The sequence below is a fragment of the Callorhinus ursinus genome, unplaced genomic scaffold (genome assembly GCF_003265705.2).
Source record: "Callorhinus ursinus isolate GAN/ISIS: 27379988/994484 unplaced genomic scaffold, GSC_fseal_2.0 scaffold25, whole genome shotgun sequence".
In the NCBI taxonomy this organism is placed as follows: domain Eukaryota; kingdom Metazoa; phylum Chordata; class Mammalia; order Carnivora; family Otariidae; genus Callorhinus; species Callorhinus ursinus.
Window position 1 is genome coordinate 16,565,470 of NW_027397087.1, and position 13,349 is coordinate 16,578,818.

Here is a 13,349-nt window from a genome sequence, read left to right on the forward strand (position 1 = left end):
TTCTTCTTGATATATTTTGAGTCAGTTCTCAAGGTCTTCCAGGTATTAAAGTGCAAAGACAATTTTATAGATTTTATCAGGAAGAAGCTATGTATAGAGTAAAACAGAAAAAAATCAGTCATATCAGCACAAAGCACCCATGAATAGGTCTATCAACCCATCAATTCCTGTTATAACAAGGAAAGGCAAGGGTTTCTTCTAATTTTCAATAATTAACATCATAAATAATCATGTTGAAGAAAAATATACTGCATAGATTTTCATTAGCGATATGTTTTGGATAAAAATATATACAAATCTTTTTGTCATAAACAAAAATGGCATGAGATTTCACATTTATTCCCTCCTCCATTTAACTTTGTTCTTTTGAATGTCACAGAGGAAAGCTCCATAGCTCCCTCCACCACCGTAAAGAAATAGAACACTCTAGTGTCAGAGTAAAAGAATAGAGTACTAGTCTGCCATTCATATCGTGAAAGATTGACGTTAAGAAAATTATTCCTAAAAGCCAATAAAAACAGATGACATCACAAGCCCTTATGGGAAGTAATTAGGATATAAATAAAATAAATAACCATAAATTAAAATTAGTTAAGAAGCACAGTCCCTGCAGATACTACTTGCCAGATGAGGCTTTCCGAAAGTATCACAGATCCAATTTAGAATTTGCAATCCTAGAGTTCCAATGACTGTACACAGGGAAGTTAAATCTGAACCAAGTCATTAGGTAATCAAGACATCTAATAAGCTCCATGTCTAGGTAGTATGTAAGTATACTAGATGCACAGGAAAGAAGCAAATTTATTATAAGATATTAATTCTTTAGGCCCTGACACTTACGGCATAGATCTTGATTCCCTCCCAGAACCCAAGTTGAGTAAGGCTGCTCTAAAAGGTGTTTGTTCACACATCAGTGGAAATAATTAACCATCAATGTGGCAACCAAATGACCTTTAACTACAAAACCATCATTATGTAGAGGAAATACATTAAGTATGGATTTCTGAAAACTTCTATTTTATTCTGTCACTTCCTTTCAACTTCTGTTCAAAACACCGAGAATTAGAAAGCAAAGCTTTTCCAGCCCACCTGAAAACAGAAGCTAAAAAAATAAACCCATTTTAAATTTCTTATAAATTCTTGCCTATTGATTTCGTAGCACACTGGATCAGGTGTAGATGACTGAGGAATTATACAAGTCCAACATAACACTGAAAGAAGTGAACTTCTCCCAAAGACATCTGAGTATTTACCTGATACTGTCATAGACTTAGTCCTTTTAAGTACCAATTTATTTTTTTCCCATCTATGTCAAATGTTACTATAAATCAAAATTCCTTCTTGTACCAGATAAAGTCTCTAGCACAAGAGGAGACTAGGAATCAAAGAGCGTATTAAATCAGTTTTCAGGGGCTCATTTCCAACACTGTCTCAGGGCTCTTTGGGGCCAATCCAGTCTGGAAGCAAAGTCTACAGTGGCTTGCACTCTGGGGTAAACATACTGGTCCTTCTCCACTCCAGCACTGCATATGCCAAAGGCACTCCGCCTAACAAACCCATAAATGCACTAAAGTAAGAAAAGACCCAGAAAAAGTAGCTTCATGCTACGGAAAATATGGCTTCGCTTTTGTAAAACCTATTCAGATAATTTAAAATATGTGTCAAATTTAGTGGAAAACTGAAAAGGTCTTTTTCTCTTTTTAGAGTTCTTAAAACTGCTCTCAAACCTTTCTATGTTTCCCAATAGCAAGTATGAGGCTGAGTTCACAGATCCTTTTATTACCTTATCAACTATAATAACGCCAGTGAGAGAGCGAGCAACTTCCCAAGAAATTACCTCAAGGTTTTGTAAGACACAGTGTGAAGAATATATATATTCTCATTCTGGTGGAATATGGCTGTAACATACAGAATAGGATTTTTAATGTGTGGTCAAAATATAAGTCTACACTGAATGTATGTGGAAAAGATATTTAATTGTAAAATAGAAAAGTAGGCCAGAGTACAGTTTTAAGGGTAATTGCTTCTTTATACAGATATGTAATCTAGAAGGGTCTTAGGGTTAAACATGTTCATAAAGCATAAGACATTAAAAAATAAAGCAAGAAAAAGAGCTTGAAGTTATGTTTTACAAAAAAGAATGAACAGTATGTCAGAGTTTAATGTCCATACATTGTGGAATTCAATGATATTGTGATGAGAGCAAGTCACACACAGCACAGACATACAGCTTTCACAGGGAAAAGTAAAAGTTATGTTAGACATATCCAGCATCACTGTAGTACAAAAAGTTCTTGTTCTACATACAAAAGCATTTTTTTTTTACCATAAGAATAAGTTCCTGGGGGGAAATGAGTCCATGAAATATTTCAGAAACCCATATGCTCTGAGTATTCCAAAAACATTATCTTAAAATCCAGTGCCTTAAAGTGCTTTCATGTGGAAATCATGATGGAAGGCACAGAATACAGTTTCACGTCCCCACTATGAAATTTTCAAAAAAGCATAGATTTTGCAGTTTGCAAATTCAAGTTATCTTGTAAGCTGCTCCTTCTAAGAACATTGTCATTCCAATAAAACCAGCTGCTAGCTTACTTAACTTTCAATGACCTACAGAATAAAAGTATTTTTCCCCCAGTTCACTTTCATCATCTTTGTGGGAAAAATACCTATGCAAGTGATGCATTTTGAAATTATAAAACATGCAGAATATGTACAAACAGAAAGTTTAAAAAATATTTGCTTCATATACATGTAAATCTACTTGGGTATAGCTGAAATTGAACAAATATAAAAATCTGCTTTCTAAAAAATGTTTTCAGAGAATCTGAGACAACTTAAAGCTGTACAAAGATTTCCTGGGAGAAATCTTCTTTTCATATAGAAGTTTATACCTACAGGAGTAATTCCAGCATCAGTCCACCACATAATTATTATATAACATTTGGTCTAATCAACAACGATCACCCTTAAAACTGTTCTGTTTCTGAGAAATTAAGGTTCATACTAAAATCAAAAAGAATTCACAAAAACAGTGGCTTATTGTGTTTTTGGATCTCTTCAACAATCTTTATAACTCATTTGGAACTGTAAAAAAAACAAAAACTATTTACAGAATTCAGTTTTAAATACATTTCACAATGTCTAAAGTAGAGTTTTATGTTACAAGGATTCAGAGCTCATGGCTTAAGTCCGATCGTCAATCCGTAGTCTCTTCTGTTATCCTGGCTTCCTGCGGTGTACAGTTCAAGACTGTGTTCTTTCTTAACCAAAAGTAAATTCAAACTACGTGTTCGTAGTTAATTAGACAGCTTCTTTATTAGTCTGAAGACGAGTCATAGCTTCTAATTTTTGTCTGTAGGCCTCTGCTTCCTGTTCTTTCTTTAGAAGCTGCTGTCGATATTTTTGTGCTTCTCGATTTGCTTCATCCAGCTGTTTCTGAAGAGCTTCTCTCTCCTAATTGAAAAAAAAGGTTTTTTCAATGTTTGCATGAATACACGATTAACACATACAAGCATGCATCCTGCAAACAGAAAAATCCGTAGGAGCTAGATGTAGCCACCTATTGATGATATTTCCGAGATGTCTTGCCTTGTCAACCAATTCATTAATAATTCAAGCCCCAAATTTTGTGCTCCACACTCTGACAGAGATTAGTTTCTGGCCTCAAGAAATCATTCCCTAATTAAAAATAAGATTAACATAATGAACCCAGACTGTGGACCTATACTTTCATATGTATGACAAAAACTAGTGAAGAGCTTTAAGAGAGAAATATACCTCTTCACACCTCTGTGATGTTTTTATGTACAGGTATAATAAATTATAAAAGTTAATACTTAGTGAGTACTCATTGTGTGACTAAATAAGGTGACTGCCAATAACAACCCTCTAAGACAGCGATTATGCCCATTTTACAGATGAGGAAAATGTTGCTCAGAGATGAGGTAGCTTTTCCATGGTAATACAGTTGGGTTTACGAGATTCTAATATTACTGCTTTTAACACTATCTTCCTCTCTGCTAACAAGCAAGATTCCTCATTGGTAAAACAAAGACTGTTGGTCTAGATTAATGTTTCCTAAATTATCCCATTTTACAAACAAACAAAATACTAATTTCTTTACTGAGATTCATTAAATTATGCAAATATAAAATATATGTATTAAATTCCTCAATAAATTGAGAGCTAAACATAAACCTAGTCCAATAAAAATGATACCCTTTCTCCTCCCCATTCTGCCCCTATTCAGTTGCCGAAGGGAAAACATTTCAGACTCCTTTGTCATGTCTCTAGTATGCACATGGACAAAAGTTCAACCTGCAGAGGCTCAAGTTCAACTTCATTTGAGAGGCCCAGGATCTCTTAGTGGGATGGGGGCTCCGGGTAGGACCATGACTGATCATAAGAAACGCCAGGGTCACACTGGACAAGACACAACTGAAGGTGAGGGTCAACAGCCTACCGGGGAAGCGGAGAGTATGAGGGTCTCTTCCACTACTTCCTTGACTCTGGTCCATTGTGAACACAAAAAGATTCCCTCCCCTTCACTATTCACATGGTCTCCAAGGTGGAGCAAGTGTAATACTCCTTCCTTCCTTCCTTCCTTTGATCCCATTCCCTTCCCCATACTGGGAATGAATCTAGATCCAACACGTATGTTTCCCCAAGTCCACCAAATGTGGGAATGATTGATGACACAAGTAGTCTCCAAATCTTCCATTTGCACAAAATGTACAAGAAGAAACAAACTCCAATTTAAGAAATGCCACGCCTTACCCTGCTACCCTTTTCTTACCCCCTTCTTACCCTTTCTCCAGGCAAGATGGCAGAGTAGGAACAAGTCAGAAAAGACACCCAAGAGTTGAGCCTCAAGTAAACACCACCACTACCTTGGCAGTGAACTCTGGAGAACTTTGAGCACGCCAATGGAAAGGGTGGGGGAGGGGTGCTGCTTCTCCGGGCGCTTGACCACCACCTCTGGCAGGAACACTCATGGACATGCACAAGTGTTTTAAAATTTTACATGTGTTAAGAAATAAGATCCTTTGATAACAAAAGTTTTGAATTTGGTAGGAAATACTGGAACACATTCTCTAACTCTAAGGTATCTCCTCGTACTAGCTATTCATTAACATTTAGAAACAGCAAGGGATTCACAATTACTCAGCAGATGAAAGCAAACTGAGTGAGGCAGTCTAACAGTAAATACAGTTTGTTTTCCTTGTTGCATATTTTTATTTCAATTAGAATATATCTTCCTATAAATGAAAAAGACAGCTCCCTTCTGCCTACTAGACCAAATAAAAGATTCATGTTACACTGCATTTCTTGACTGTATCTGTAAAACCTGAAAGATAAAGGTCATTAGCACTACTCTTTGAGTACACTTAGTCCTCAAGATTGAAAGCATAGTTAACATTATTAAAGTTTCTTTTAAGTGTTTCCATTTTTTACTTCTCAAGAATATAGGTGTTTGGGGAGAGAATCTTCTTGCCATCTCACTTTTCAAAGCAAATAAAAATCTCTAAAAAGTGGAAAATATCACTTATTTACTGATATCTTTTGTTTACAAATTTGTTAAATGTTTCCTGAACATATATTATACGCAAGACATTTCCTTAACGTAAACAGTAATTTGGTTGTTTCACACATGAATAGTCCAAAAGACTGACATTTGAGATTTATATTTAAATAGAAATACCAATCATATAGCTTTGACCTTTTGCAATAAAAGCACAGTAAAAAGGACTTTGACATTTGTAAATAAACATACCTTCACCTAATAATATGTAATACTAAAGTATTTTTCCTTTAACAGTCTAACACTGAAGAATTGCAAAAAAGTAAATTCTGATGATAATCTCAATTTGGTAGCAATTGAGAAGATATTTATCTTACACAATTCCAAAGCCAAGCAATGGAGTAACTTGTAAGGGAAGGGCAAGGGAAGACTTGAGTTTGCTTTTTTATTTTCAAATAAAATTCGTGAATTCGGCTTCAGCTGGCAGCGATTCTCTCGAAACAATGTTATTTTTATTTTTCTACTATTCAAATTTATTTTTACCTTAGCTATTATAAGGCAAAAAGTCATTATAGTGGTTTATCTCTTACCATACTTCTATATAAATTTTGGAAGATAATAAAAGCAACTAACACTTAATGAGCACTTATTATATGCCCATGATTGTACTAGTCCTTTACATGGGTCTCATTTAAGCTTCACAACAATCTGATAATGTAGGTGCTGTTATTTCCTCCCTGTTATTTATGGGGAAACGAAGCTTTAAAAGGTTAAATAACCTGACCAAGATAACACAATCAGAAAATTTTAAAATATACCCATATTCTTAACCATTAAATATTTGTTTAAAAAGAGAGAAACTGGGGCACCCAGGTGGCTCAGTTGGTTAAGTGTCTGCCTTCGGCTCAGGTCATGATCCGAGGGTCCTGGGATCGAGCCCTACATCGGGCTCCCTGCTCAGCCAGGAGTCTTTTTCTCCCTCTGCCCCTCCCCCCACCACTTGTGCTCTTTCTCTCTCTGTCAAATAAATAAATAAAATCTTTAAAAAAAAAAGAGAGACAGAAACTGGGCAGAGCGTGTGAGCTGTTTCCTCGTGTGTAAACATCAATTTTCCAAGTGCCATGGACTAGATATGATTCTGTTTTTATAAAGTTTTACTGAAATAAGGCATGCCTACTCATTTTCAAAGTGTCTATGACTACTTTCCCACTACAATGGCAAAAGTGAGTAGTGAAGCACAGACTGGACAGTCCACAAAGCTGAAAGTATTTGCTATCTGGCCCTTTGCCTACTCCAGCCCTAAAAGAAAAATTTCGCAAAAAGAGATAGGAGGGGAACCTGGGAGGCTCAGTCGGTTAAGTGTCTGCCTTCAGCTCAGATAGTGATCCTGCAGTCCTGGGATCAAGCCCTGAGTAGGGCTCCCTGCTCAGCAGGGAGTCTGCTTCTCCCTTTCCCTCTCTACTCTTCCCCAGCTAGTGTTCTCTCTCCTCTTGCTCACTCTCTCTCAAATAAATGAAAATCTTTAAAAAAAGAGATAGGAATATAGAACATTTTCAACTTTGATAGATCAAAAGAATATCAATAAAAGGAAAATAGACTGAAAAAACCTGCATCAAATAAAACACTGTGTAAAGTTTACAGGAAACAATTTTTTAAAAAGAACACTAAGGATCTCAATCTATCAATGGTTAGAAGACACAAATATTTCATTAAAAATAAACAAACTTGCTAATAAACATATTCATCTCTAACCTCCATAGCAAAGAAAAGGTAAAGGTATTTCCTGAATTCACACAACTAAGTAACAGAAAAAACCTGTTACTTCTAATGCACTAATTATATATTTCTTCCCTCCCACATTACAAAAGAATTCACTGATTCCATATATAGCACACTGCTTCCAAAAATATCTTTAGTGCAGTAATAGCAAGGGGGTGATATGATATACATTATTGCAATTTGGTGTCTTATTCATACCTCCCCTTCAAAAAGCAAATCTATTTCATTTCCTATATTGTTATAATGCATATATAAAAGTTTCAGCATTTATAATACATTTTCTACAATTTAAACCAATTTTGTAGAGAGTATTAATAAACCTCTCCAGTGTTAGTTAGGAAACTGTAAATATAAATTCTTAACACTTGATTTATAAACAGTCACTTTGGTAGTTGTGGACACACACATGCAGAGAAAATTCAAACATGTTAGATTCTGTATAATGAGTTGATTTTTTAATTCTCATAGAGCAGAGTTCCTCAATTTCAACATGAATATTTTTGGACCAGATAATTCTTTACTGTGGGGGCTCTCCTGTGCATTGTAGGATGTTTAGCAGCATATCCAGCCTCTATCCCCTATAGGTCAGGGGCACGCCCCTGGTTGTGGCAACCCAAAATGTCTCCAGACATTGCCAGATGTCACCTGGGATCAAAAATGCCCCAGTTGAGAATCACTGCCTGCAAGAAATTTTTTTAGTTAATGGTTAAGTTGTCACTTACAGTATAAAAGTCTGCCCCCAAGACAACTCCATTGGTCATCTAAGGAAGTAAGTTCAAAAGCACCACTCTATGTATTATAAGGAAATGATTACCTGGTTTGATGAAAACATTGGAGGCCTCTCTTCATTCTATATCCCCAGCCCCCCTCTACCATCTAGACTCACTGTATGCTTCAAGGTCTCTCTGTAGGAACTCTAGAGAGATCGTGCAACATTGGCTTGAACACTCTGGTGATGGAGAATGAGAGTTCCATGACCAGAAAGCTCTAATTACTAAAAACAAAATAAAACAAACAAAACACTTCTTTAAACCAAACCTCCAAACCAAACCAAACCAAACCAAACCTCCATCTCCCTGAAGTTCTAGCCTTGGTTCTAGTTAATTTATATACCTCAATTCATACTTTCCTGTTACCTGTAATTATTCTTCCTGGTCTCTGAAAGACTAAGAGGGGAATCAGGCTGACCTTTGAGGAAAACAGCAACTCTTATGGGTTATTAGGTAAATAAAGGTACAGGCTGCACATTCATTGATTTAAATATATAATTTGTTGAATTTAGTAAGTTTATGTTTAATAAAAATTCAAGTAATTTAAAAATGTTTTATTAAATAGTTAAAGCAAAAAAAAAAAGTTAAAGGAAAGTACAGGACAAATTTTTTTCACCTTATGTGCCAGAAATTATCATGACATAAAAAATATATACTTAAAAGATTACCAAATAATAAGTATATTGATACTGTTCAATGGAATAAATTGCTAGCTTGTAAGAACTTCTGTGTGCTGAATATCATTTTAAATTTTGAAGAAACAAAACACCTTACCCTCGATAATTAAAGTCATACTTTTACCAAACATTCTGGTTAAGCCATAAATCAGATTCTTGTTAACTCAATAATATATTCTTTGTGATTGTGGCTTAAAGATGTACCAGCATTTCACTTAAATGAACTGGAGCAAAGATATATTCTAGTTGTCCTCAGTCAGAGTTTTATGTTGCTTTTTAGTGACTTTAAAAAAAAAATCCTCTTTTCTATGAAACAAGATACTTAAGAATTCCTAGATGTTCACCAACATTTTTACTATTTAAGATATTCAGCAACATTTACTGATTACATATATCAGATATTATGAATATGTGTATTATGAGTATGCTGACTTTTTAAATTCTGATAAAAATCTCCAAAATGCAGATATTGTTATCCAAAACTCCAATTTGAGAGGAAATAAAACAAATTCAGAAAGGTAAGATAACTTGCCTCAAAGCTAATGGGGCAAGAGATGGAATTCAAATCCAGCTCATTTAATTTCAAGTCCAGTGTCCTTTACACTGCAACTGATCTTCCAAAGTTATTCAGGAATAATTTTATTTTCACTTTATGTGAGTTAATACCAAATTCAGGGAACACAGTTTTGTTTACAGTCATGTGAGAAAAAAACCCGTGAGGCACTATGGTTTGGTTACACTTCCAAACTAGTTTGGAAGGTGGGGAAAAAGCTGAATCCTATCAACAACTAGTCTAAATTTAAATTCCTTATTAAAGAACTTAATAGTGAAATAAGCAGTTATTTATGGCTTTTTAAAAAATAACCTAGTCAACAAACATCAACCTTTTTTAAAAGGATCCTCCAGCCCAAATAGGCATTTGCATTTCACTTTCAAAAGAAAAGAATGTTTTTTATCAATATACAGTGACATTTCCTTTAGTGACTTGTGAGAATGATGCATGTAAATTTAATAGAAAATAAAGGATGGAGTGCAAGAACCAAATTCATTACAATGTTACCACGATGACAGACTTTGTTATAAACAAATTCTTCACTCATTCATTCATTCATTCAATATGTATTTATTGAGGGTTTGCTATATGTATAAGCAAATCGTTAGACAAAATAATACTATACTTTCATTCTGTATCAAAACAGCACTGTCAGTAATAAATATAAAAGACCAAAAAAGAAATTATATGGAAAAGCAAACTGAATTTATTTTGGATGACTGCAGCAAAACACACCGGGTAAAAGACTCCTTACTTCTATTTCTGCAGATTCCACCCGGTTTTCAATTATTTCGATACATTGTCTCTTGGCTGGTGGTTCTTCGCTTATAACAGTTTCTTCAGCAATGTCGGTTGCTGGTACTGTTAATACTGAAATTAAAAAAATGTATACGTTACTTCATTTTCAGATAGGTTTTAGTAGAAATAAAACTAGTCATGACATTTTGATGCAACTCATCTAAAATAAAGATGTCCCAAAACAATAATTTAAAAGCATTAATTTTCTTTTTATGAGGATATCCATATTTGTCTTCAGGGTACATTTTTAATGAATACTATTTATTGTTTAAAGTACCTACTTTTTAAATTTTTATAGATAGATAACATATTCATTATATGGCTGAAAATCAAAACAATAAGCATAATAGAGAATCACTTTTATTAGTTTCTTATTATTGTTCTTGTGTTAATTTATATAAAAACCAACATGAACATACATTCTCGCTTTTCTGTCTTATACAAAAGGCAGCATACATACAACAGAGACACTGTTCTGCCTCTGCTTTCTTCACTCCAGGCACCTAGGGTATCTTTCATCAGTACATATAGCACTTGGTTTTATTTAGCTGAGTATTCCACTGTGTGGACACACCATTATGAATACTGTCTGTGTATAAACTTCGTTTGTTTTCCTTTTGGGTTGTTGGACTTTGTCCCTAATTTTTAGTATTTCTTTATACAGATGTAGACATATATACAGAGAGAGAGAGGCTGTCCTTGCTCTGCATAGCAAGCAGTATGGGACCATACAAACGACTGTGCAAGCTGGAACCGTGCATAGCAATTTTAATAATCAATGGGGAAAAATTACAATTGTGGTAAAGCCTTTAAAGTTTTTTATCAAAATATTAAAAACTCCGTCATTTACAAATGTAAGCAGAAATGAAAAAAGTAAAATTTTTAGTACACTGGAATTTAAAACATAAGTGATACTGAGAATTAAAGTGTTTTATTTCTTTTAACTCATATTATATCACACTTATAAATTAACCCAAGAAGAATTGAGAACCTTATATCTGCTTCACTGAACTGTCTGCATAGTCTGTATATATTCACATGTCAGTTACACACTTTTGAATTGGGGAGGCTTTAAAAGTTTATCTTAATATTTAGTAAGCTCCTCTCATTGCTCTTCTTTCCCAATTTTCCTTATTCTTCTTCCCTACCCCTCCCCATTAATATAAACTTCAGAATCTGCTTGACTAGTTCCAGGAAAAAACCTGTTGGTCTCTGTTATGGGCTGAATTGTGTCCTCCTCAAAATTCAAATGCTTCAGTGCTAACCCCCAGTACCTCACAATGTGACTCTACTTGGAGATTGGGCCTTTAAAGAGGTAAATAAGGCAAACCGAGGTCAGGTGGGTGGGCCCTACTCCAATATGACTGGTGTCCTTTGAAGAAGCAGAGATTAAGACACAGACAACACAAACAGACTAAGGGACAACCACATGAGGACACAGTGAGAGGGCAGCCATCTGCAAGCCAAGGAGAAAGGCCTCAGAAGAAACCAAATTTGCCAACACCTTGATCTTGGACTTCAAACCTCCAGCACTGTGAGAAGGTAAGTTTCTGTTGAGTCGTTCAGTCTGTGGTATTTTGTTGTGGCAGCCCTAGCAAACTAAAACAGTCTTTTTTTTTTCCATATTACATTACATTTATAAATTAACTCAGGAAGAATGGAGAGCTTTATGGTAGTGAATCTTCTCAACCAAAAACGTGACATTTCTTTCCATTTGTTCCTGGGATGAGATTAGTCTGTCTGTATAATGGTCAGGTATTAGAAACATTATATCTGCTTGATACAAACTGTGAAAGTTTTCTTATTTTTATATAATTAGAATTAAGTTCTTTGAAGCTTTGTGAAAGCATCTGGGCCTGATCCAAATCTTGGACTAGCCATCAGAGATTTCTGCAGAAAAGAAGAGAATGGCTTCCCAGGCTTCACAAGTCAAGGGGTTCCTCTTCTTCTGCTATAGAGACAAACTTTTTCCCTGAGACCCAGTCGCTTTATAATGCCATACCTCCTCTGTCACTCTAAACCAAACCTTTAGCTCTGGTCTTTCACTAGCCATGAAGGGACACAATCTCTGCAATCCTAATCATTTTCTAAAAGGTTATGCATGTGCACACACATTTTTTTTTTGTTGCGGGGGACTGGGTACATGGCAATGCTTGCTCGGATAGGAATTTTCTGCACCTTCTCTTTCTGCTTCCCCCAGCATTCATGCCCTATTCTACCTCAGCCCTGCTCACAGCACCTCCTACGCAGACTGGGCCCCGTCTTGCTGAGTGCGTATTTATTGAGAATTTTTTAGCTCAATCTCTTTTCTTTTCCTGATGCACCACTGTAAGTTTTCATGAAGGTTCTCTTGCCCTGGCTCTAATAGTCTTAGATGGTTTTGGCAACACTTAAGATGTGGAATTCTATGGTTTTCTCAGCCTTTTGTTTAATCTATTTTACTACTCTCAGTGGTTTCCAAGAGGGAAAAAATGGGAAAATTGCCAACAAAGCTACTAAAAGTGGCTACCACATTCCTACCACAAGTCCTAAGTCCATCTTCTTTCTAAGGAGCCTTTTCTTACATGGTATTTTTAAAAGACTGTATGATATCTGAATTGCAATAAATGGCATAAGGAATTATTATCTAAAGCAGATTCTGAATTGTTTACTTAAGCTCATTTTCCAACCAGAATACTTGTGAGCCAATTCTTCTTTCCACCTAATATATACTCAGAAAAAGCAAGTTAATTTCAATACTAATCCAAGCAAATAAAATTAGCCAATCAAGTCTGCTGCAAAAGGTTACAAAAATATAATTTAAGGCAAAAATAAATGCTCTGACATCACAATTTCCTAAGCATTGAGAATAAATTCCAACTTTATGCACACGCCTACTACCAACCTTGTTGTCCATCTGGCATGGTCACAATGATGGGCTGACCTATTCCACTGGTCGGAATGGAGTGCAAATTTCCAAGCTGAATTCCATCTGTGACTATTGTGATGACTTGCTGACCCCCTGAACTAACTACTTGCTGAATGGCACCATCCACAGATTCTGCAGTAACTACTTCCTCCGTAGCCACTACTGGAAAAAAAATATATATGTAAAAATCAGTGAACATACATAAAAGTATGACTAGAAGTTTATTTTTGCTTTGCTACTTTTGTTTTCTCTTTTTTTGTGACACAGAAAAGCTTTTACATGGTTTTTATTAAATTCACTCTGCAGTGGCGCTGTACATATCTATGCAAGCCATCGACTA

The 13,349-nt window shown here is 35.3% G+C and overlaps 1 protein-coding gene across 8 annotated transcripts in view; it reads right to left on the reverse strand.

The window, feature by feature from the left end:
* Positions 1-1,957: 1,957 nt before the first annotated feature.
* The window catches only part of GABPB1 (GA binding protein transcription factor subunit beta 1), a 63,763-nt gene continuing 52,371 nt past the window's right edge, over positions 1,958-13,349 (reverse strand). For 6 of the 8 annotated variants that reach the window (XM_025883902.2, XM_073876992.1, XM_073876987.1 and 3 more), the window contains exons 7-9: positions 12,986-13,171; positions 10,058-10,173; positions 1,958-3,456 (exon numbers count right to left, since the gene is read on the reverse strand). In XM_025883902.2, the coding sequence (XP_025739687.1) occupies positions 3,304-3,456; positions 10,058-10,173; positions 12,986-13,171 (455 nt within the window). In that variant the 3' untranslated portion in view covers positions 1,958-3,303. The remainder of the gene's footprint in view (positions 3,457-10,057; positions 10,174-12,985; positions 13,172-13,349) is intronic. The other 2 variants (XM_073876993.1, XM_073876988.1) reach the window with 1 other exon arrangement.